The 25,280-nt window shown below is 37.7% G+C and overlaps 1 protein-coding gene across 3 annotated transcripts in view; it reads left to right on the top strand.

Moving 5' to 3' along the window:
• The window catches only part of KAT6A (lysine acetyltransferase 6A), a 38,568-nt gene that overhangs the window by 6,572 nt on the left and 6,716 nt on the right, over positions 1–25,280 (top strand). For 2 of the 3 annotated variants that reach the window (XM_033519399.1, XM_033519400.1), the window contains exons 4-18: positions 7,151–7,259; positions 7,832–7,947; positions 8,202–8,283; positions 8,414–8,497; positions 9,056–9,191; positions 10,991–11,304; positions 12,500–12,618; positions 14,115–14,230; positions 15,055–15,196; positions 15,644–15,805; positions 16,714–16,807; positions 18,092–18,323; positions 19,387–19,597; positions 20,285–20,977; positions 21,692–22,022. In XM_033519399.1, the coding sequence (XP_033375290.1) occupies positions 7,151–7,259; positions 7,832–7,947; positions 8,202–8,283; positions 8,414–8,497; positions 9,056–9,191; positions 10,991–11,304; positions 12,500–12,618; positions 14,115–14,230; positions 15,055–15,196; positions 15,644–15,805; positions 16,714–16,807; positions 18,092–18,323; positions 19,387–19,597; positions 20,285–20,977; positions 21,692–22,022 (2,941 nt within the window). The remainder of the gene's footprint in view (positions 1–7,150; positions 7,260–7,831; positions 7,948–8,201; positions 8,284–8,413; positions 8,498–9,055; positions 9,192–10,990; positions 11,305–12,499; positions 12,619–14,114; positions 14,231–15,054; positions 15,197–15,643; positions 15,806–16,713; positions 16,808–18,091; positions 18,324–19,386; positions 19,598–20,284; positions 20,978–21,691; positions 22,023–25,280) is intronic. The other variant, XM_015648837.3, reaches the window with a different exon arrangement.

Below are 25,280 nucleotides of genomic sequence, written 5' to 3'. Positions count from 1 at the left end.
TCCATCTGTATGCTGTGAAACTCTGGAAACCCAAATGTTAAAAAATGACTTTGAACTTTATTCACTCGATTAGTGAACAGGTGAAGTAGCTCTTTGTAATTGAGCAAAACTAAACAGGTCCTAAATGCTCTTGCCATGGACACCTGTGAATGGATGCTATGAACTGATGCATTTAATGTGGAATGGGGCTGAATGGTACCAAGAGTGGCGTTGGCTGTGTCCAGAGTCATGATAACTTAAGACGGAAAGCATGTCACTCTGGTCAGGTCCCTGTCGTCAGTCCTTTCTGTCCAGTAGATTATTGACAGATACGGAATGATGTTTCTCTGAAGTTAGATTAATAAAATAATTTTATTTACTACAGAGCTTTAAAGGCTAGTCAGACAGGGAAGAGAGTGCATGATGGAGAATGTTGATAAAGAAGCAACAACTTGATTCCAGTGTTAGCTTTGTTATGTAGGAAGGGAAGAAACAGCAGAGAGAATGAGGACGGGTCATTCTGTCCCTGCTTTTCTCCTAGTTTCCCAGCAATTTTATCTTCAGTCATAGTGATGGTGGAAAAAACAGTTGAAAAGCAATAGTTAGTAAATGATGTGCTGCCATTTTAGTTGAAAAATAGGTTCCATGCTCTTAAGTCCAAACATGCAGTCAACAAAATATGGTGAACAAGGACTATGTGTGACAGACTGCTGTGTCCTTCAGCCTTTGTGAAGTAGGTGGGTATTTGCTTGTTTAAGGATTTCAAACTAGATTTATCCTAGTGAGTTGTGATTAAGTCATGTTGGCCTCTAATCGATCTATTTAGGTTTTTTCTGTATTTGGTGCATAAATCTTAATTTTTCTTTCCTTGCCAATATTTTTCTGACTGTATGAACATCTTTCCTTGGAGCAGCTACTAATACTGCTTCTGGCATTGGATGAGAGGTTGTAATGTTGCTTGTTTAAATGTTCAGGAATCTGGCAGTCTACCCATTGTTACAGCTATTGAGGTAAATTTAGACTTGTAGTGAGATACAAAAAGAAAGGGGGGAGAAGGATGTCCAAGAAGAATGACCCTTGAGTAGGAAACAGAATTCCATTTGTAATATATTTGCTTGTTTTGAGGTACTTTTGAAGGTCAGTTAGTCAGTCTGTAGACCTATGCATGAGCAATGACTTCTGGTTTGAAAATACAGAATCTTCCAAACATATTTCTGTGAAGACCTATGAATTACTAAAACCTTTAATTACCAATACCTGTGTTAGTTCACTGTATTTTGGAAAACTGAATAGAACAAATTATGGATCTTTTAACTATGGTACATAATTAAATACCTTCACAAGTGCTGTTAAAAATACAAGACTGGACCACTTCATTTCCTGGAATCTTTGGGGGTTTTTTTTTGTTTTTTTTTTAATCTTTAGCAATAAGTTGAGTTGCCATTCTATCTCCACTTATCAGTGTGTAAAATGAAAATTTTGTCAAAACTAGAGGTGTTCTGAACTATAAAAGAAGTCAGTAGTTCTACATATTTCTCCCCATTTCTGCTGAACTGTCCCATCTAATCTTAAAAGTCCAGAAAAATTGATGTTGGATACAGCCTTTAGATGAGAGTGTGTGTATGGTCTGACTTAATTTAGAATTCATGAACAGTATACAGCCTTTCCCAGGCATTAGATTTCTCCTCAGTCTTTGAGACTCAGTTCTGGATATTTAGTAATGCATGTTTTGATTGTAGTGCTGGATCTCTGAACTTGTCTGGACTCATAGTGAATTCCTTGAAGGTGTGCATGGGAGGAAAGAAAGTAATTCTTCTGCTGAGCATTGCAATGACTGAACTTCAAAAGCTGGTAATCATTAAGCTGCATGCAAAATCTTTAGTGCAATCTCAGGAACAAGTAGATGCACTTGCTTGGTGCTTCCACCAATGTTTTGGGGTTTTTTTCCTTCAAAATGTACAGCCATGAAATGTTCTGACTGACTTCTCCTAGCTTTGCAAATTTAGGATACCTTTGTATGTGTGGTCAGCAACAGACCTGTTTGGAAAAGGTTTTATCTGCATGTGTTTGGGGTTTTGCCACACGTGCTGAATAAGGCTGCTCATGTGAGAATGGTCTGTGTCTGTGCAGATGGTGCAGGGAGTGAAAATAGCGTGGAATGACTATGGGTCAAGAACATGGCTCTTCATTAAATCTTACTGTCAAGAGTGTTATATCGAACAGTGAATTTTGATAGCGAAGACTTATGTGTAGAATGGTTTTTTGTTCTCTCAATTTTGTGCTCAAGGTGGCAAAGTTTCAAAAACTGAGTAGGATTTGGTCTCAGAGTTGAACTTGTTGTGGGTATTTTGGGTAAACTACAAGTAGCAACCTTGAATCAGGCAGAGATCTTTAAAATGTGTGAAACACTCATTGACAGTGCCTTTTGTGTCTTCTCTGGTATCATGCTTATATGGGGGCTCTGCATTCTCTTAAATACTTTTTTCCATTTTCTAACTGAAGTATTTCCCATTCTTTTAGGGATGCTGCTAATCTTGAAGTAAAGCAGTGTACAGTGTTTAAAGGTGGAATAATTACCTCTATGCACAGACATTACTTGGGTTTTAACAAAAATCTCATTTCCAAAGTAACTTGCTATTTCTAGAAATCAAAGTCATTGTTGAAGTTTCTTACTTTTTGTGACAATCTAAGTATTGTGGAGTGCAATTTTTTTTTTTTTCAGTGAGAGGAATTAGGATTGTAGCTTGCTTTTGATTCTGTAGTTTTTCTTTTGCAGCTGTGGAAGTCTGTGATGTCTTAGAAATACCTTTTGATCTAAAATAGAGTAATATAATCATCTGTCACTCCCAAGACAGCATCCTATATTTTCTTGAAAATTATGAAGCTGAGACAAAGTGTAGGTGAGAGCTCACAGGGTATAACTTTGGGTAAAGAAAATGTCAGTAACTTGAACTGCTAGGTTTCTGAATCAGTGTCAAGTGAAGGGAGCTTCTTTATACTACAGAGAAGGAAATCTGAGCCTCTCTTTCCCCTCACTGGCCTGAGTTTGCAGTCAGGAATGCATAGGATTCTGATTGTGACTAACAAATCTTGAATAGTTTTAATCCTCTGATTAGAGAACTTGTTAGTTCTGGGAAGGTTATTTAACAATTGACTATCTAAGCATTTCCAGTTGACATTCTGTGAAGTTTTTACCATGCACATACCTGACAGTAAGATAATTTCTTCCGTTTGAACATAGGCCCCAGATACTATTCACATTGCTTTTCTTCACTGGTTTCCAGATGTCAGTAAACACTGCAGAAAATTCAGCCTGTCTATACCTCACTAATATCCAAGTTACTGGCCTTTGCATTTGACTCTACTCTTGTAGCAGCGTTTCAGATTTTCTCTCTGTTGTGTTAGTCCTTCCTCAAACAACAGCACACATTTAAAATGTCCTTCAATTTTTCTGTTTAAATGATCCTATATGTTTCTCTTAAAAAGAGGCATGTATTTCATGCTTGTTCCTTTCTTCTGTATGCTATTTTCTTTTCTCCCTTACATTTGTTTTAATGTAGTCTCATGTTTTAGCCCATCATTCTGCCATATAAATATGCTTCTTCCATTCAAGTTAGATTCAACAAGTGAATTGGAGACAATATCCATTTACACAGACAAACATATGTGTGTTATGGTAATAGCTTTTCTTGGGTGTATTAAAATATATTTAGCATCATTTTCTTTAGTAGAAACAGTATTTTTAGGGATTTCTGGTTTTACTCTCCGGTTCATTTTTTTTTATTTACTATAGTGTCTGGAGGGAACATGAAGAGTTGTCATTTCATAACTTACATAGAGGAAGGGTTAGTTACTAACCATTGCTCCTACAAGTTGATATTATTGAATAGTATTTCCTAAATTCTGCAGTTTTCTCTACATACAGCAAAAAAACTCACATGATTTGTAAAATTACTTTGACAATATGAAATTCTTTGGTTCTGATTTTATTGGGGCATGGAACTGAAGCAGTTTTCCTCTCCAGCTTTCCTCTCCTGATCCAAAAGGCATGGAATCCAGGCTTTGTGATGCTGTGCACACTGAAACATGTTTCCTCATGTTTTAAATAATTTTTTCCATGTGGTCATAGGTTATACTTTCCCTCTGTCTTTTCTGGTTTATCTGCTCTTGCCAGGAGCTACAGCTTTTGAGGGAGACCTTTGCAAGAGAAATGGACTATTTGAAGTGAGGAGTAATGATTTGTCACTTGCTTAAAAACAGACACACAAACAAAGCATTATCTAGTGTGAATTCTCAGAAGCCATCTAGCATTGCTTCTAGGGGGCTCACATTCAGTGATTCTTGAAGAGCAAAACAAAACAAAAAAAGTTGGTGTGAGTGTGTGTGTTTCTTTTATGCTGGTTTAAATTCAATACCCACTCGATTACAACCACAGTGGCTACCAGAAGCATATATATGATGATGGGACAAAGATAGTCCTGGTAGCTAGTGAGCCCCAGGTGGTATTAAAACATCTGCAAAGTAAATTGCTTTAACATTACTGGCAAGTGACCATAGTGGCATTGTGGCCTGCAGACTTGGCTGTGAGTTTTAAGGCGTTTCCTAACCTCACTTTTCCTAAATTAAAAAGACTACAAAGCAGATGGGTAGGCCAAAACTGAGATTGTAAAATTACTACACACACACTTTTTCCATAGGAACTTCTCCGTAGTTGCCTTTAGGAGAGCATACAGTCTGTGAATCTTTAAGGCACATTTGGTTTCTAGGAACCCCTTGTATAGTAACGACATGTGCTGAGAGGCTGGCAGGCTGTAAGACACTGTCAGTCCAATTTATTCTGGCTCCCTCCCTCATTGAATCTGGTGACATCACACAGATAGATGTGCTTGCAAGCAAAACAGCAGAAGGAGTTGAATGTCTGCCAAAAATTTGCAGTGTGAAACCGAGCTGCCTGCTTCCAGTCTTGTTTTCACGAATCTTTCATTGTGTGCTTGCATTTTTCACTTGCCAGGATATTCTTTGCTGAACACAGCAGCAGCAGTGAAATCTCTCCATACTTAGCATAACTGTCTTACACAGAAACCTTGGAAGAGAAGCCTGATCTCTACATTAAAAATTGTTCCAATTTAATTAGTTATTCTAAAACACTTTGAATTCTAATAGAACCTTCCTCCAAACTGTAGATGTTTTGGGTTTTTAAAATGTGGTAAAGTGTTTGCTTGCAGCTTGCCAGGGGTGATAAATACATTGCAAGGAAACATTGAAGCTGTGAAGGATAATCTTTGATCTGGTTCCTCCAAACCTAGACAGTGTTTACATGTGGGCATCCAAGTTTGAAGGACTGTAGGGATGAACAGGGTATGCACAAATACTGGCTAGAACAGAAAAGAACTACTGTCTTAGGCTGTTGACTATGTGTAAAACTCTGATGAAATAAATTGTTCATGAACTTCCTGCAGAGGATGTGTGAAATAATTTTATTTCTCCCCTGAAAAGTTACAGCTTTCCTTTCAAAAGGCAGAAGATAAAAATAATTACTGAAATCTTGATTCCAAGGAAATTAAAGCATTGACTGACCCTTCATACACAAGGTTTTTTCCCCCAGTAAACCTGATACTGAATGGAAGCAGCTAGTTGTCTGGCACCTAGAATCCAGTCATGAACAAAAAGAGAACAATTTGTGTACAGTAGATCCCGTCTCTCTCTTGAAAGGGGATTGGGAATGCCTACACAGTTGATTTCAGCTAATGTTGCTGTGGTGACCATGGCAGGAAAGATACTGCCTGTGGGTAGTGAAGATGCTAGCTTCCCCCTCCCACTTGGATATTAATGATTTGTATGCCTGGCATAACTATCTACAGTTGCCTTGTGTTCTCTGTTTCTCAAAAGGAGCAAAACCTACAATCCTTCAATTAACTAATCCTGTGAACATATTCCAAACTGAAGTAGTTTGATAGGCAGGTAATTTCATGTTAGTTTACACTTCAGCATCATTTGAGGTTTACCCAAAGGTTAATATAAATACTTGTATTCTAAATGAAGAATGTCAGGCTTTTGTTCCTGTTGTATGGCTTAATTTTGAAACAGCAAATTTCCAAGGATTCAGATTGTTTTCATCTAGTAGGTGCTTTAAGGACCACACCTCAGACTGAAAGTGTACTGTATGTGCCATGTCTGTACATTGAACAAAAGGCAGAGCTTTCAGATTTTCATTTTATTTATTAGAGTAATATAAACAAACTTGATTCCTGCAAGAAACTATTCTGGATACAGCTTTGGCTTTGGCTTAGGTAAAGTAAAGTTGCTTGAAGTTTGGGCATATACTTCCATGCAATTATTAACAGTATGCACATATGTATCTGTGGAATAGATTCTGAAAAGGTATGTTCAAAATCACTAACTGTATCTTGATACAGCTATACAAAGAATGTTTCTCAAAACTTGATGTAATCTAACATTATTCCCATTTCCAGTGTTTTAAATGTGATTTTAGCATATTTTTTTTGAATTTTTAAATTAATTTTTTGTGTATATCTTTGCACTGGAAACTATAAATCACAGGATTTAAATGCAGAATTGGATTAGAAAGAATTTGCTAGATAATGAAATCCAGCACTTAATGTTAAATTAGGCTGTCCTTTCACTCTTATTAGTTGATGAAGTGCCACTGTAAAAGAAAACAATTATTGCACTTGCTGCATCTTTGATGAGGCTGTAGAATGTCAGTCCTTAAATTTAAAGATGTCCTGCTTATTCCAGTCCAAATGTATTGTTGGATAGTTCATACCTATTTCTTACTTTGCTAGTGCTGTGCCTCATCTTAAATACATCTTTTTTCTACACAATGTCTAACTCACCCCATAACTTTTTCAGAGAGAGCACACCTTTTTATCTTCCTGTGATTGCTAAATAGCATACTCACATAATTTTCTGCAGGAATATTTTATTTTAATTTTTCATAACAGGGTTAATTGTTGTACAGTTTTTGTACTCTGAAGTACTAACTTCTATTCAGTTAGTGCTGTATTCAATGTGAGAGCCAGGTAAAATCTTGGAGACATGATAAGTATTACATCATGTTTATGTGATATATAAATGCCTGTGTCATTTTGTGTATTACAGTTTGCTCCCTTGAGATACCTAGTGCTCTTACTGTCTGTTTTCCTCACAGCCGGTTGCTGAACCAATTCCAATTTGCAGTTTCTGCCTTGGTACAAAAGAGCAAAATCGGGAGAAGAAACCGGAAGAGCTCATCTCTTGTGCTGACTGTGGCAACAGTGGTAGGTGACCATTTACTGCTGCTGGTGTTATCCCCTTCCCTTGAGACAGAAAAGTTGGTACACTGCCTGGTGCTGCCCCATGCACAGAAGGAGTATACATCTATTAAGAATCTTGCCACTTAAGACAGAGAAGTCTAGTATGCAGTCACTCCTGCTGACCCAGACATGTGAGGAATATGCTTCTGTGGCATACAATACAGTCATTTCAGCTGAATCTTAGGCTTCCAGAGAGGAGACGGTTAAGTTAACCTAGCTCAAGTAATTCATTTGGCCCCTGGAAGTTTATTTTTTTCTAAATGTAGCAATGAAGACCAGTTCCACCATGTTTCTCAATTCAGTTATGAAGAATTATCTTTGGGTTCTTTTGTATGTGGGGCTACCATTTGCTATCTAGGACACTGGTTTGTGTTATGAGTAGGCAAGAATAGAAGCACCTAAAAATAGGAGTATCTGGATAACCAAAATTCTGCATGGGAATGCATAATTGATAAAGTAGTCTCTATATGAGCTATCCGTGACCATTAACAGAAGTACAATGATTTTACCAGTAAAATCTTCTCTTTTTTCTCTAGGTCATCCATCCTGCTTGAAGTTCTCTCCAGAGCTGACAGTTCGAGTGAAAGCCTTGCGATGGCAGTGTATTGAATGCAAAACATGCAGTTCCTGTAGAGATCAAGGAAAAAATGCTGTGAGTATAGTGGAGAATGGATTGAATGAAGAGGATATCAGTTTTGTGGATGTTACATTAAACTATAAAATAAAATTATTTTAGAGGCAAATATCTGTAGCTTTTATTTTAGTGTGGTAGTCTTTCTGAGATCTTTGAAATATCTTGAATTGTCCGTAGTTGAAAACTATATACCTGTTCTCTGAAATGGTGACAAATTAATGGAGGGCTTGATGCTAATGCACATATAAAGAGAGATTATCTGTCTTCAACAGGATAACATGCTATTTTGTGATTCCTGTGACCGTGGCTTTCACATGGAATGCTGTGATCCTCCCCTTACGAGGATGCCAAAAGGTGAGGACTTTGTCGTGAAAAGGATAATTTAAGATGGTGTTGGAAGAGATCAGTGGGCAGGCAGTGCTTTCGCTTAATAGGTCCTCTTTTAGCTACATTTAGCTCATTTTTGTATGGAATTACTTTTCAGGTATTAGAAACCAAAGAAGGGTCAGAACTTCACATCCAGGTTTTTCCATTATCTCCTGTTTCCTGTACATTACTCTTTGTAAAGGTATTTGAAAAAAAAAACTTCTTGAGGTTTGAAGGAATAGAAGTGATCCCTACAGATTAAGATAATCAGCTTTCATTTGCATGAATAGCCTTGTACAGAAGAAAGAGATAAGTCCTATGTTTTTGAAGTGTTACCTATTTGGACAGTAGAATATTCTGGAGAAATGAACTTCTCCTCCCAATCAGAAAGTAGATTATCTATGGAAGAGTCTTCCTTGGTAGTTAGAAGAAAACTTTTGTGTATAAGATAGCTGGAAGTAGTATAGTCGTAAGCAGGTAATGGGATAATTGGCCATTAAATTATGGTGTTCTGATGATGTACTGCTAGTTAAGGAGACTTCCTTTGTGTTTGGAACTCTTTGGGGGCTGGGGTATATTAACAGGTCTTGAGTTCATATTGTTGAAGCATATGCATAATTCTTATTACACGTGTATGTGATAATCGGTGCCTTTGGTACTGTTCCTACCCTTAATCTCAGAAGGCCTGTGGACTGTATTTCTCCCTTTTGTCCTATATAGATGTCTCTTGCATTCAGTGATGGGGACTTGTGTCTTACAGGTATGTGGATATGTCAAATATGTCGACCACGGAAGAAAGGAAGAAAACTTTTACAGAAGAAGGCAGCACAGATAAAAAGACGTTATGCTAACCCAATAGGACGTCCCAAAAACAGGTTAAAGAATCAAAATACAACGTAAGTATCTATAAGGAAGAGTAAGATGTGAGAATCTGTAGGACAGTAGGTATTTCTGAAATTTCTAGTCTATGTTGTGAGAGGTTTTCTTCTACAATTAGGAGCTGTTCATTACAGATTTTCTGAGAAGGACTGTGAAAGACTAGAAGTAACCTTACTGCTTATTTTGGCCAAGATTTTTTACTCTTTGTAGTAATTTACTATTTATTTTTTAACTATTCCTGATAGTCATGGACAAATTTTACTGTTTGTGTAATCTCTTTTGCTGGATGTCTCCTTCCAGCATAATTTCCTTGCTTTGCATTTCCCAAGAACGCTTTATGTTGTTTAAAGAAATAAAGTAATCACAATAAAGCATATGAGATTGTTTGACATATATTTAATCTGACCCTGCTGCCAGAAAATATTTGGCCCCTTTCTGCTTCCATCCTCATGTTTCTGCATTTGTGGAGAACTCTGTTATGCTGAGACAGAAGACTGTGTTGGTGCAGCCTTGTCATGGTTGTTGTGGGGCAACTAGCGAGTTGTCAGGGAATTGGATTTGGGTGGGCAGGAATTCTTTGGATAACTCTTCAGCCAAAGCCATTTCCTTGAATTAAGATTGTTGTGCAGTGCTGGTTGTGATTCAGCAGTTGACTCTTCAGGGTGCAAAACAATGAAGGAGCATGTCACAAGAACATCTGTTTCGGACATCAGGTCAGCTAAAAAAAGTAGTTGAACCACCAGTTTATTCTAACCAATATCACTAGAGGATGTTCTGGAAAACAACCTTACAAAATTTAATGCTTCTAAAAACATAGAGGGAGTGTCTCTATTAAACATGTTTTTTGGTTTTGGTTTTTTTTTTTTCCCCAGTCAGTACAATAATTTTGCATAGAAGAACTCTCAGCATAATTCAGAGGAGCAGAAGGAAAACTAGCTATCTGCTTCTACTGTCTTGTCTTTTTTAACTATTATTTCATGATTGATTCACATTTTTTTTGCCTTTGTTCCATCATTTGACTTGCAAAATAAATTAGAATTGTGTGAAGATGTATAGTTTGTCTTAGGAAAAAGCTGCATATTTCTGTCCTCTGTAGCTGAAAGGACTGTAGCTAAAAACAGTCAATCAGTCAGTCTAGGACACTTCTGTGAAGTGTTAAATACTCAGTTATCTCATAGAATCATAGGATCATTAAGTTGGAAAAGATCTGTAAGATCATTGTCCAACCATTAAGCCAGCATCCTTGTGTTCACCACTACCCATATCCCCAAGCCACATCCACACACCTTTTGAATACTTTCATTTCAACAGAATTTTAAAATTTACTGTCTTGAAGATGGCATTTGTTTGAAGAGCAGCACTGTTTCGGCTAAGGTGACCATCAGTGGTATAGGTTCTTAGCTAATAGATGCATCTTTCATGTGTTAACTTTCTGTGGAGTTTTTACAACAATTTACTATCAGTACAAAAACTATGGCAAATGGCAAGTTTAAATGTTTAATGATTGCATCAATTGAAGCCTTCTGTGCAATGTATTCATTCTGATTACTGATTTTAATGTTGTGTTAAATATGGTGAAAATCTATTGTTTATATTCAAATTAGTTTGACATAATGTTCAATGTAGAGAACAATAGTACAGTACTTCTACTGAGATGTTTAAATACTGGCTCCTCTAGGGCATACAGACTCTTAATGACTCCTGTACTATTAAATTCTTCAACTCATGTTCTGCATGGTTGATAAATATGTTAGAGAAGATGGTAGGCCACCTTACCACATCTTCTGACCATATCTTTCACCTTCTCATCCTTTAGATCAAAAGGTCCTTTCAGCAAAGTTCGCACTGGTCCTGGTCGGGGTCGGAAGCGTAAGATGGCTCTGTCCAGCCAGTCAGCATCATCACAAGGAGGATACCTGGAACAGACAGATGTCTTGGACTTCTGCAGAGATGGCAGCAACACCTTGAAGTTTAACAAGAAAACCAAAGGGCTTATAGATGGCCTTACTAAATTCTTCACTCCCTCTCCTGATGGACGAAAAGCTCGAGGAGAAGTGGTTGACTATTCTCAGCAGTATAGGATCAGGAAAAAGGGTACCAGGAAATCTAGCACTTCAGAATGGCCCACAGGTAAAGATTTTTCACCCTGCCAATGCAAGTATCCTGTATACCAAGCAAATGTTCAAAGGCTAGGATGTTGAAGTGACTGGAATTGTTAGAGGCTGGAAACTTTGAGCTGAAAGTTAACACTGGAGTGCACTTACCTTTGGTGCATTGAGGTAGAATATAAGCTGCAAAGAGGAAGTGATCCTAGAGACCTTAGCCTCTTTATATATAATGGCAATGTGTGATGAGGGGTTGAATGATTACAGGGAGGTAGAATGCCCATTTGTAAGGAGGCATTTGCAGACAGCCTAGGAAATGGGCTAAATAATGTCACATTTGAAAGAAATAACAGAGGCAGTGGTTCATGAAAATTAAGAGCAGCAAGGTAGAAGTATGAAATGGAAAACAGATGACTAAAACCAGTCTGACAGACCCGTGAGCTTGCAATCTATGGATGCATGCAATTGTTTCTTAATTTTCACAGCTATAGAGGAGCCTGTTTGTATGGCTTGGCATCTTCTTGCTGAAAACTATCTCTTCCCTTTGGAATGCAATTTTGCTTTCCTTGTTTTTTTTGCTTTTCTAGCTTAAGATATTATCTATGTGTGGACCTTTATCTAATTTCTGTATTCAGATATTTACAGTTGTGGTGAATGGTTCTGAATTGCTTCTAAGCAGTCAGTTGGAAATACTCCACAATAAAATACTATGTTTACAGCTTTAGAATAGTTAGTTACCTGCATTAACCTGGCTGGTGCTGGAAGAACAGCAGTGTGACTTATGCTTTGGGAGTCAGATGAAGTGTCTAGAGGGTTTTGTTGGGTTTTTTGTTTAGATTTGTTTGTTTGTTTTTGTTGAAGGGATGTTTCTAAGGTGATGAATGTAGGTGTCTGGGTTTTGGTTTTACCAGATATGGCGTTTAAATAGTTGTGATCCTTGTTTGTGAAAAATAGACTTAATGGTAAGCCATTTATGCCTTCATGGTATTGTGAATATCTAGGTGGCGACATTTGGGCCTGCTTAAACATAGGACAGTACTACTTACATGGTCCCAAATCTACAACTTGTTCTTCTTCTGTGGTCCCAAATCTGAATAGAAAATCCTATCAAAAAAACCTGGCACAGTGTGTGAATACAGTCAGATGTTGTTTGTCACTGCACTAAAAGCAAATACTTTCTTGTAAATGTAGGTGAAGACAATTTTCTGTCTCATTTACAGACAATCAGGATGGCTGGGATGGAAAACAAGAAACTGAGGAGCGTTTTTTTGGAAGTCAGGATGTCTTAAATGAAAAAGACATGGAGTTGTTTCGAGATATTCAGGAACAAGCACTGCAGGTAAAGTTAAACTTTCAGTGTCTGGCAGTAAGTACCAAATCTGTAAAAGAAGTTTAAACAAATCTAAAATCACCACCCTAACAACAAAATAACAACAAGAAATACAGACTTCAGACTACAGGTTTGTCACAGAAGGTAATGTTCTTGGTTTCTGCTGCTTGAGAGTAATAAAAAACTGATATCAAGAGAACTGAAGGATATTGTAAAAGTGAGCATAAGAGTGTAAGAGGTTAAGGTGGCTAAAAATCCTGTGGCTTGAGTCAGAACTGTTAAATAGCTGCTAAAACATGTGGAAAGTGAAAGCAATAAAATACGGGATGGTTGGCTGGCAGCATGGGTCACATAGACTCTCTGAGTAGTTAAAACATTCTTTTTCTAGATACTTTAACTCCTTATGGAACAGGATTGAGCATTGCTGTTTGTCTGTGTACACACTGAACAGAGGTTGCTGTTCCTTTTCATCTAGAACTCCACAAAATATGGATGCCTAGGGTAGATCCACCAGTCCCACTCAGGAAGCTTAGCAATATTCTAACTTGGAATGTTACCTTTGAAACAGTAACCCATTGCCCTGGGTATAGCTGTCTCATTCTGCTACCGTAAATTTGCATATTGGTAATTCACTGGTACTCTTCACATTAGTTGCTGACCTCCTGCATGAAGTGTTCTCATTTGTTAGTAACTTCAGTCCAGGGTTGTTCATATTATAATGCAAGGCTAGTGGGAATACTTGTATTTCTGTAATTCTGTGCGTGACAGTCTTTTGAGAAAAAATCTTTGTGAGTCAAGAAAACATTTGTTTTCTTTTAAAATGCAGCATTTTGTATCCTTATTTTTAGTTGCTATAAAATATACAGTTACTGTCAGGGGGACAGGGGAAATGAAGGTTGTATAAGTAGTTTAAAAATACTCTACCTTCTATTTTTTTCTTCTGATAAATGTGAGCTTTTTTCTTTAGTTCTTCAGCACTTGTGATGATAAGCAGGTAGCCGCATCCTGCATATTTTGTTGGTTTGGTTTGGTACATTTGGTTTGGTAGCTGCTACATTCACAGTAGTTCATCTAGTCTCAGAGCTGGGAAGACACTAATGTGTGATGTTAAATACGCGCATATTCTAGTTTTTAACCTCAGGAGCAATTTATGTTTCTGTTCTTCATTATTGAAATAACAAGAAAGAAAATTACAATGAGACTCAAAAAGATTGTATTAAACTTCACTTTCTACTAATTTGTATTTAAAACTGTGACAAGCAATACTGTAGTGGAGATACATGGTATGATAATGTTTATTAATTCTTTCTTCTTGTGAATCACATGGTTGCTTGAAGTGTGACTGGTACTGGTTTTTAGTGTCAGAGAGCAACATCTGCATCTTCCTAATTCCCAGTGAGTTTGAGCAGGATTGGCTGTGTAGATAAAAATGTTTTGATTTATTTAATCTTAAAAGTCTTTCACTTGGAAATTCATGAAAACTTGGGTTTTTTCCCCTTGCATAGAAAGTAGGGGTGACTGGGCCTCCTGATCCACAAGTCCGCTGCCCTTCTGTTATCGAGTTTGGCAAGTACGAAATCCAGACCTGGTACTCCTCCCCATATCCACAGGAATACTCGAGGTCAGATTCTTCTTTTTATGGGAAAGCTGTACTCCAGCAGGCATAGAAATCTGGTGGTTTCGTTTTGGTGTCTGAAAGGTTGTTCTACTATGTTGCATATATAGTTGCTTCACTGTTCTCTTGCTTAAGAACTTTGAAAATTGTCTAGGGTGCAAACTCTTTGAACTTTATTCAGAAAGAGGAATGACTTGTAGGGGCTATAGCTAAAGGAAGAAAATCAAGTCAAACTGTTTATTCTGCCATTAAACAAGAATATGTGGTCTGTCACAAGGAATTATTCTAGCTGTACAAAGACATTCCTGTCTAAGCTAGAGTATATCAATGGTTTTAAATCACAAGAATTTTGGGATACTTGTATTATAGTTGTTCATGTCAGTTCAGTATGTAAAACCGTTTTAAAGTAAATGGGTACCCATCACTCAAGGGTATGTACATACAGCTGGGATGTTGTCTGTGATGAGGAAAAGAAGGGAATAGGAACTATTTCTTTCATCCATCCTAGGATGATCACCATTGGTGCAAAACTGGGAGGGGTTACTGTTTTTTTCCTAGGATTTTAATCTATGTCTTCTGGCACAACTTAATAATGTCAATGTAATTATGCAGGATATTAAGGGCATTTTTTTAATATGCATTTGTTACAGAACAAGTGTCATGACTTTAACTATGGTAAGTAAGGTGGTTTTGCCTTCATTAGCACGCACACAAGGTCAGTGTATATTGGGTTTGTTTTCATCAAGTTCTCTATCAGCAGGAGTGAGGAAATTTATACAAAAGTCTCTCTCTGTCTTCAGTCTCTGTTCTTTCTTTATCTTTGCCTACAGACTACCAAAGTTGTACCTTTGTGAATTCTGTCTAAAATATATGAAAAGCAGAACTATTCTCCAACAGCATATGAAAAAATGTGGCTGGTTTCATCCTCCAGCCAATGAAATTTACAGAAAAAATAATATATCAGTCTTTGAGGTAAGTTAGAAAATTAAGCTGCTTGCTCTTATCTTTGAAATAGGGTCCTCAGCACCTAATCATGTGATAAATTTTTCATAGTCCTAAAAATCTGCATTCTTGAAACACTGAGTTTCCAAGCATGAAGAGCAACATAAGCAGCCAGTAGGAACTGACCTTGTGTATAGATTATTCATCCATAAAAACACAGAAGACTCAATTTGTAAAATTCTGGGGGTTTTATTTTACAAAAAATAATTTTAAGTTTTCTCTTAAGCTATATTGAATGTAACAGTAACTTGGTCACAGCCTCTATTCTGTGGAAGTTTTTAGTCCTTTGACATTCTACCTGTGATAGAAAAGTCTTTTCTCATGTTAAGATGTATCAAATGTACGGGGATACTAAGGTGAAACCTGTCCTTGCATAATAGCAAATGGAGTGACAGAACTTTTCCTCATGTCTCTAAGGTTGATGGCAATGTCAGCACTATCTACTGCCAGAATTTGTGCTTGTTAGCTAAACTCTTCTTGGATCACAAGACGCTGTACTATGATGTGGAGCCATTTCTTTTCTATGTGCTGACACAGAATGATGTTAAGGGCTGTCACCTTGTTGGCTACTTTTCCAAGGTAAGTATTTGGGTACAAATTGTTTGGTATGATGAGCAGTGCTGCTTTGTATTCTTTAAATTGTTGTAATTTAGGTTCTTGCATTTCATATAATAAATTACGTAATATAGGTATAGACATCTATTGTAACCAGGTTTTATTTATTACATTTATTTATTACATTCAGAGACCACCAGTTAGTAAATCAAACTTTCCTGTAACACTGAATAGAATAAGGAACTTGTACTGCAGCTAGTGGTTTAAAAAACTTCAAATTACTTTCTGCTCTTGGTAGAGGTTGGGTAGTACTGTTTGTGAGATGGAACTGCTTGGTAATTCTGTTTATCTCACCTTTTGTTCAGTACATACATTGCTTTCCAAACAAGTTTGGCAACTTTGCACCTGATTTGAAGCCTTTTAATTTTTTTTGAGGGAACAGGGCCAAGATTTCAGATAGGACTTTTCTTAAGATTTTCATCCTTAATTATTTCAATTATTTATAAATAGTTTTATTTGAAGCTTTTTTTTTTTTTTAGTATTCAGAACAGCATATATGAGACTGGATTTTGGTATGTTATGCTTGTAACATTTAAAGAATCATTGGAATACCTCAGTCTTTTGCAATGAATTTAGCTGCCTTCAGATTTATTCTTAGAATTTATCTTCTCTGCAGCTTATGTTCTTTATGGTATGCTATCTAAGAAGGTTATGTCAAGTTTTCATTATTTTTGCTTTTCTTATCTGAAATGATGGTAGAGTTTTAATATTGTCACTTTGAAGTCTTTCCTTGGCTTTATTGTTCCTAAGAAACTTCGACTGTGGCTTCCTATCTCACTTTTTGCTATAGAACCACTTAGGCACTTCTACAGAGCAACTTACACTATTTCTCACTGATCTGTTTTTTCAATAAGATTTTTTTTTTCCAACAGGAAAAACACTGCCAACAGAAGTACAATGTTTCCTGTATAATGATTCTTCCACAATACCAGCGTAAGGGCTATGGCAGGTTCCTAATTGACTTCAGTAAGGAACTTTTTCTTTACTTTTTTTAGTCTGTCTCTTCATCTTTTAAAGGACTTAACAGTAGAAGCGGATATTTTTCTAAACAAAACACATCTCAAGCCAAAGGCTTCTAAAACTCACAAAACCATTTGAACTTCGCCACTTACTCTTTTTGTTGGAACTTCAGCTCTAAAGACAAATTGATCATTTCCTTCTTAATTCCTATACTTTCTGTGTAAGCAACTTAAGGTAGAAACTAAAGGCATGTGTCAGTATAGTGATTTTAGCAGAAGCTTGTCTTTTGCATATAGTTCCTTATACAGAAAACCAGCTGTAAGACTGCATGGTCTGTGGAAATCTTCAGCCGCTTGATTAGGTGAATGAGTGTCTTAAGCAAAAGTGTCTTTTTTTAAATTTTAATTTAATTTAATTTAATTTGAATTTAACTTTGTGAGCAATAAAACCAGACACACTTAAGCTCTGAATACTCAGATAATTCTGAGATTCATACATGTATCTCAGTAATGTCATGGGAAACTTCCCCTGTAACTACACATTGTTTATTATGCCTAGGGCAATTTAATACAGGCCTCCCTATGGACATACAAGTTTTGGAGTTATGTTCAGAGGAAAACTACTGGTAGAATTATGTCAGAATGATATCTTTTGTAGATAAGTTTTTGTTCTGAAAATACTGGTGAAGCAAAGAACTCAAGGATATATCTTGAGAAATCAGCAAATGCAGGTTAGGGTAGAACAGCAGTGAGAAAGCACATTTGGCACCTTCCATCCATCCCCCTTTGTCTCACTGACTAAAATACAACCTCTCGGCCTTTATTGAACCTGTGCAATGTATCACAGTCATAAATTGATGAAATCTCTGCAAATAGAGCTTGATACTCTCCAGTATGGTCCTGAAGTTTGACAGTAGAGAATTTTCAAGAAAATTATTAGTCACATTAGTTTTAAGTTTTAGTTTTATGTTTTTCCTTTGTCATTTCCAAAATTGCTATTGCAATTGTGTATCATGCTTGGTGTAGTTTCTAGGTAGGCACCTGGTGCTATCTCAGGGCATTACCTATAGTCAGTGTCTGATGGCAGCAGAGTTCAGAAATATCATACTCCATCACTGAATAAAAGGAGTTTAAACAAGCAAATAAAAAATGTGCCAAACAATTCAAAGTATCCTTCAGAGCTGTCGTCCACATCTTGTAGGCAGCACTAAGCTATTATATGAGGCCTTTGTAGAAGTCAGGATGGAAACAGAAACTAATATTTTGAAACTTTTTTCTTGTTTATCTTTAGGCTATTTGCTTTCAAAGCGTGAGGGTCAAGCAGGATCACCAGAGAAGCCCCTGTCAGACCTGGGGCGCCTGTCATACATGGCTTACTGGAAAAGTGTAATATTGGAGTGCCTTTATCATCAACGAGACAAGCAATTAAGCATCAAGAAATTGAGTAAACTGACTGGAATCTGCCCTCAAGATATCACTTCCACTCTGCATCACCTACGAATGCTTGACTTCCGTAGTGATCAGTGAGTACAGGAGTCCCGCTGTAATCCCAAATACCTTCAGATGTATTTCATTGAAATTTACTGGTGTTTGAAGACAAGTCACATCTAATAAGCTTGATTTTACTAAAGACTTCAGTGTCCAGATAATGTGGTACTCATGTGCAGTGCAAGAATCATTCAGTGCCAAAACTGGCTCAGATGTCCAGCTGCGTAGCACTGCAGATGTGGAATTTCAAGTAATTTACTGCTGTGAGAGCAAGTTGGTTTCTTGGTCATGTTTTCTTGGGATCCCTCAGCCAAATCAGTCTAATACACAAACAGAGCAAAGAACAACAACTTCCTTTCTCTAGAGGCAGATCTGCTCCTTGTTTTCAGTCAATGAGCAGACAGTTGTTTCTGTCCTTTTCTCTCTGTTTCAAAAATGCCATAAAATCTGTGGATTAACATGGAATGCTCCAAGAGGAGGACAGATCACTGGGAAAGATGAAGTGTGTAGGTATAGAATAGAGGTAGCCTGCTTACTCAGCCTACAAGTCAGGTGAAATACAGGGAATTAGTCTTTGTTTCAGACCATAGCAGTTCAATGAGTGGGGTTGTATTCTATTATGCTTGTGTTAAAACTGAAATTTATTTGGAAAACTTGAACACTTTTATGTCCTCATCTCACAGTATACCTTAAACCAGTGATATTTCTCTCAAACCCTTAAACAAAATTCACTATGGTAGTGGGACTGCAACTTCTCTTGAGCAGTCCTTTTATTTCTCTTCAGTAGCTTTCACCCTGTATTGCCCATTCCCCAGATGGCATACCCCTTGTCCATAACAAAAATGATACTCTGCAACTGAATGCTACCCATGGAAGGATAATGGCTTCACCATTACCAGGAAGTGGAAAGGATTTTAACATTTCCTGGTAGTCAGATGGTGTAATGCAAATTGTACTATTTTAATGAGTTTCTGTTCTCTCTGAAGTTACTTGTGGCAGCACTGATTGAGAGTAATATATTTTCAAACTGTATTTGTTTCACATGGCAACATGTACAGTATGTCACCTGTTATTGATCAGAGTATTATTGCTGTTCAGATTTGTGATCATTCGTCGTGAGAAGCTTATCCAGGAACACATGGCAAAGCTTAGAACTAATGTCCGACCTATTGATGTGGATGCAGAATGTCTGCGTTGGACACCTGTTATAGTTTCCAACTCAGTTGTCTCTGAAGACGAGGAAGAGGAGACAGAGGATGGGGAAAATGAAGAACAACAAAAGCAGAAAGAAAAGGATCCAGAGACCAGTGTAAGAGTGAATCTCTTGTTTCTTGCTTCATGGCTTTATGCTTAATGTGCACTTAATGTGTAGTTTATACTTAATGCTTTTAGAGGCAGTGCTAACAAGATTTTAAATGCGAAGCTTGCGCATTTGTCATAATCATAAAAAGCAATGCAATCATGGCAAGTGTATGTATCTTTATGGTTTCAGATTAGAAAATAAAACTAGAGAAAGCGTCAAGGCATAGTCTAGAGAGCAATTGTTGAAGGGGTTGCACTCTTGTATCAGGTGGTGAGCGCTGAGTAGAATACTGAGGCAAATTATCTGCTGTTACTGTGTTCAAATTAAGCCAATTGTGCATTTTAATGGAAAAATAGCTTCAAGTTTTTCTCACTTTTTTCTTGAAAATTGCACAAATACTGTGTTTGAATGTAGCACGGGGAAGGTAGCTTTCTGGCACATCACTGAACGGCTGACTGAAGTGACTTGTTGGGAAGCTAAGTGAGGTATATTATCACCTACGAAAAAATGAGTAGCAAGTAGCACTACATAAATCTCTTAAAGGTCAAATATTTTTTTTAATCCCAGATTTTTAAAAGTCAGCTTTGCTAAACTTTTGACTTTTTGCTCAAAAACTTTTATGGAATCAAATTCAGGATATACATTTATGCTGAAATAGGAAGTGTGAAATCTATTTGTTTTTATTTAAATCAGATGGTAAAATCTGTGTCATGGGAGAGGAAAGAGCAAGAGCCTTACTCGCCAACAGAGAGTGAAAAAAAGCCCGATATTGTTGCTCCAGCCAATTCTGCACGACCAAACAAGCACATTTTTCCCCTGGATAGTCTTCCTGCAAACAGTCAGCCATCACGGAGAGGTCGATGGAACCGCAAGAGCAAAAAACTTCATGAGCCCTTTTGTGAGAAGGAGCCAGCATTGCCCATCGAGGAAAAAACAGCAGTTCCCAGTGGACGATGTAATGAATGTGAGGAAAAATCAGCAGCCTCACGAGGCCGCTGCAGTGACTGTGAGGAGAAGTCAGTGGCCTTGCAAGGAAGATGTGGTGCATGTGAGGAGAAATCTCCAGCCTCGAGAGGCCGATATGCTGAAGATGAGGAAAAGTCTGCAGCTTCCCAGGGACAGTATGGCAAAGGTGAAAAACCTGCAGTTCCCCGTCGGCAGCACAGTGAAGGTGTGGAAAGATGGAGGGGGCAGTTGAAAAAGAACACAGAGCCACCAAAATGTAGATTCCCAGAGGATTGTGACAGATTAACCCGGCGCTACAGTGATAGCGATAGGGCACTTCTGAGGCGTTTTAGTGAGAGTAGTGAAGAGGAAGATGATGAGCCTGTGAGTCCTCGATCAAGCTCTCCCCCTGTTCTCACCAAGCCTACATTGAAACGAAAGGTGTGTGTCTTATTTCTTGGTCTTTCTGACTATCTTATCCAGTCAGTTTTGTCAGTATGTTGGGGCTTTCTGAAGGAAAAAGCAGTTCACGAGGTCTGTATTAAGTGTATAGGGAACACTTGTTCATTGCTCCAGAACTCTCTCTGGAGGGTACTTCCTGCTGGCTTCTTCTTCTCTGGTGGTTTCTGGTGAATCACAGGTAGGAGTTTTGAGGGTTTTTTGATTCTAGCCTCTATCTTGTGCTTTTGATTTTTTTTCTAATGCAGTTATTAAAATTTTTCTCAGTCATGCAAAATAGAGATACAGTCCTGCTTATGAAAGAAGCTTGCAAAACACAGTTGCTAAACAACCGGCATTGGAGTGTAAAGTCTTTGAAATTATTTACCGTGGGGATGTGAATTTTATCAATGTGTCTAAGCAAATGCTTTCCTCATGGGATACTGCATTAAAAAGTTCTCTTCTGTATCACTTTTGCACCTTATTCTAATTTATTCACATCTGTGTTGTAGTGTGTCTAAAGTTCCAGCTGTTATGGATAGGCTGTCAGCTTCAGCTGTTTAAATTCTATCTAGTGGCAGGTGCCAGATTGCACTTTCTAGTGAATTTTGGATTCTAGAAGGGAGCTCTTTGCTCTTCATGTTTTGTATTTATCTAGTGTTTCATTTCTACTGCATGTGTTAAAATATCTTCTCTTTTCCCACCTTCCACTTTCAGAAACCAATTCTTCATCGGAAGAGGCGGGTCCGCAAGCGTAAGCACCACAACAGCAGCGTTGTCACTGAAACAATCTCAGAAACCACAGAAGTGCTGGATGAACCATTTGAGGACTCAGACTCTGAACGACCAATGCCTCGATTGGAGCCTACTTTTGAAATTGAGGAGGAAGAGGAGGAGGACGAGGAGGAGGACGAGGAGGAGGATGAAGAGGAGGAGAGTGAACTTTCATCCAGCGGATACTTTCGGCACTTAGCCCAACCGGACACACTCAGGCACAGACCCTCTTCTAAGAGGAAGTCCAGAGATGAGGAAGAGTCTGATGACAATGGTATGTATGGTGGTACGCTGGTGAAAGTTTGATAGATTGTATTGCATGATAACAGCTCATTACAGAACCAACTGCTTTCTTTGGCTTGTAACTTCCAGCTGAAATGTAGGTTAGGCACAAATTACCAGTCAAACTAACCTTAGACATTCCCTAGTTTTATGAAAATGTGGTGCGTATATTAGCCATCTTATTAGCAATGACCTGATCCCAGGCTATCCTTTTGATTCAGCTTTCCTAATGGAAATGGTATCTGTGATTGTGGAAAAACCCATGCAGCAGAGTCACGTACAGAAATAAAACAGAAATGAACTGGCAAGCCCCCAGTTTTCCATAACAAAGGGAAATATTAAATTGTCTCTTCTGACATCGTCTTCTTCATCACATTGCATGTTCACCCTCTCAGCTTCTCAGATCTCCTTAAAGTTCTCTGAACCTTTAGTTCATAAGACAAAATTTGGTTGTGACTGGTTGCTCAGAGTCCACTGACAATTCAGAAAATGCAGCTGTCATTCAGATACTCCATTAGCAATCTTCTTTACTGCTATTAGATGTTCTGTTTTTTTGATGGGCTACATAGTGCAAGCCAGTCAGCAAAATAAAAATGAAAAACTGTGTGAAAAACAAGTATGGTGCCATTATCTCACCAGAAAAAAATTTTGCCTCATGAGTTGATGACTTTCAATTAGGCTGTGGTTATCAGTACTTTCAAAGTACTTTAATACTAAAAGCATTAATACGATAATAGCCAGGTTTACTATCTATTTAGCATAAGTTATCCTTAAATCCTTACTACAGCATATAACTATGGAGATTTAGTACAAATGTGGAAACAGCATTAAGTTTGCTTGGTGGGAATACATGTGCAGTCATCTTACATCATTGTTTTTTTAAATTCTGTTATGATTAGATTACTTGTTAAATACATTTTTGTGATACTTCAGCACCATTAATAAGACTATGGAGTTGGAGACAGATCTTTTAGACCAGTTATTTTAAGTCTTTTTCATTTGTGCTCTTCTGAATGTTTTCTGGTGCAGATGCAGTGGAATCCCCCTTTAGTGATTCCACTCAAAATATACTCTTTTATAAAATCAATGATTTTTAACCATCTTTTGCAGACTACAAATAGTCCTTTAAGTGCCCAGGAATTAAAAATGGTGCTTGGAAAGCCACTGTTTTAACTCGCACCCATTTTATACTACAGTGACAAATTTCTGGCTCACCTACTTCATAAATATTTGTCATTAAGTGCTTTCTGCTCCCCTGTCTCACTTCTGTTGCTTTTTTTCCCCTGAACTTCTGCAAATCAGTTGGAACCTCTGAAGCAATAAAGTAGTAACCATATTATTTTAGGATATTGCTGCTCCTGACGTCACAGGGTATCTGTTGACTGCTTTTGCTTTCAGTGTAGATGCCTTTGCATATACATATTAAAACTGTAATGTTTTTAGAGAAAATACAGTGTGTTGTCAGTTATGTAAACATGTTCATCATAAGCAGCTGGCTTTTTATTTTGATAAAAATTTAGGCTGGGTGAGAGGGACAGCACTGCCTTATGACAATTCAAGAATACAGTGTTGCAGTGTTGTGAATTAACAAATGGTTCAGATTGAGACTATAATCATAACTATGAGGTAGGAATGTTTATAGGAATCTTAGAATTTTTTTTGAGATTTTCCCATCACTACAGAAACTTGCTTGTAATTTTTTTTTTTTTTTTTTTTTTCCTTTTCTTGACTGTCTGACTGGGGGCCAGATTTTTCTGCTGAGAACTTAATGTCTAGCTGACACAGTGCATTGAAAATGTTTTAAGATTTCTCTGAAATGCAGCATTGTAGTTTCTTAAATGGGTGTATGATGAAAATTTGGATTGGTTCTTACTGTTGGCAGGACATCAGTGAGAATGGATTGTGTAGGGTGGTGATTTGAGGCCAGTTTTGAGTAAGGGTTAGGCATTCTGGAAGAAAAAGGTGTTCTGTGGTGTCAAAAACCAAGTTTGTTTCTCTATAGTCTACCAGATCTGAGCAATTTGAGTAGTGTTGTGTAGGGGAAGATGAAGCTTGGTAATACAGCTTGAGCTGTATTACTTTGCTTTTCTTAGTTCTACTTGTGATTTTTACTGTGAATGTGTGTAGCAGTTTAGATTCACCAATTTCGTTTCCCAGCCAACGCACCAAATAATGTTGTGGTTTTAAAGCATTAGCTAAAAAATCACTAGAAAACTTACTCATTTTTTGCTGTGAGATAAGAATTAGGAGGAGGGCAAAACAGACTTAAAATTTAAAAATAATAAAGAAAGTTTATTAACAAAATACAAAAATAAGAAACCAGACTAAAACCTCCAGAAACCCTTTTTCCCCACCACCCAACCCTTGTTTAATTGACAACCTAGAGACAAAACCTGGTGGTGAAAACAGTTCCAGCTTTGCTATAGTCTTTTCATCAGTCTTTGTGGAGAAAAAGAAGTTCTCTTTTGTCAATCTATGGAGTTTTTCACAAGAAAACCATTTTCCCATGGCTTTCTATTTCTCTGATGCCAGCTGCCAGGAAAACTCTGCCATCAGTCCTTTCCTCCCATTTCACACCACTCTGAGGTGTGTTCATGGGCCATGGTTCAAGGGGTGTCATTTTAAGAATGTGTTATTCAAAGGCAAAAGTTCTCTTCATCTGTCTCTGTAATCATCTCTGGAAACATAAGTTTTCTCTTTGTCTCTTAAGGGCCACAAATCTTCAACATCTCTCACTTTTTTTTTCTGTTCCAGCATCTCATAGGATCACAACTACTTCACCATTTGCTCAGCTCTATTATTTAACTACTTCTGCTTGGATCCACACTTTGAAATACTCCCTTCCCCCCAAAATACTCTTTCATGAATTAAAGGAGTTTTTTCAGAACATTATTGTCCGTCTCCATAGTTTTAACAAAAGAATATTTCAGTTTATTAGTGCATCTCCTTGTTCTCTTCTCATCTGAGGCTTAATTGCTTTCCTCACTGGCTTTGATAGTTTGTGTTGTTTCTTTACATGTTGTTCACTCTCTCTCTCTTCCCCTTTCTCTGGAAAAAGGATTAATCTGCAAATCTCATCTGGGTAGTGAAAGGGTTAAAATCTGGCTCAAGCCGCAGCAGGTATTCGTGATGCCGGGTTTCAGCTCAGCTGTGCTTAGAACCGGGGACACCCCTGGGAAAAGCTTCAGCCACCCCGGAGGCTTCCCGGGAGCTGCAGCAGGCCCAGCCCAGCCCGGGGGGCCAGGGGAAG

The sequence above is a fragment of the Parus major genome, chromosome 22, assembly GCF_001522545.3.
Source record: "Parus major isolate Abel chromosome 22, Parus_major1.1, whole genome shotgun sequence".
In the NCBI taxonomy this organism is placed as follows: domain Eukaryota; kingdom Metazoa; phylum Chordata; class Aves; order Passeriformes; family Paridae; genus Parus; species Parus major.
The sequence above is the reverse complement of the archived record's forward strand: the minus strand, read 5'-3'. Positions and strand labels throughout refer to the sequence as shown.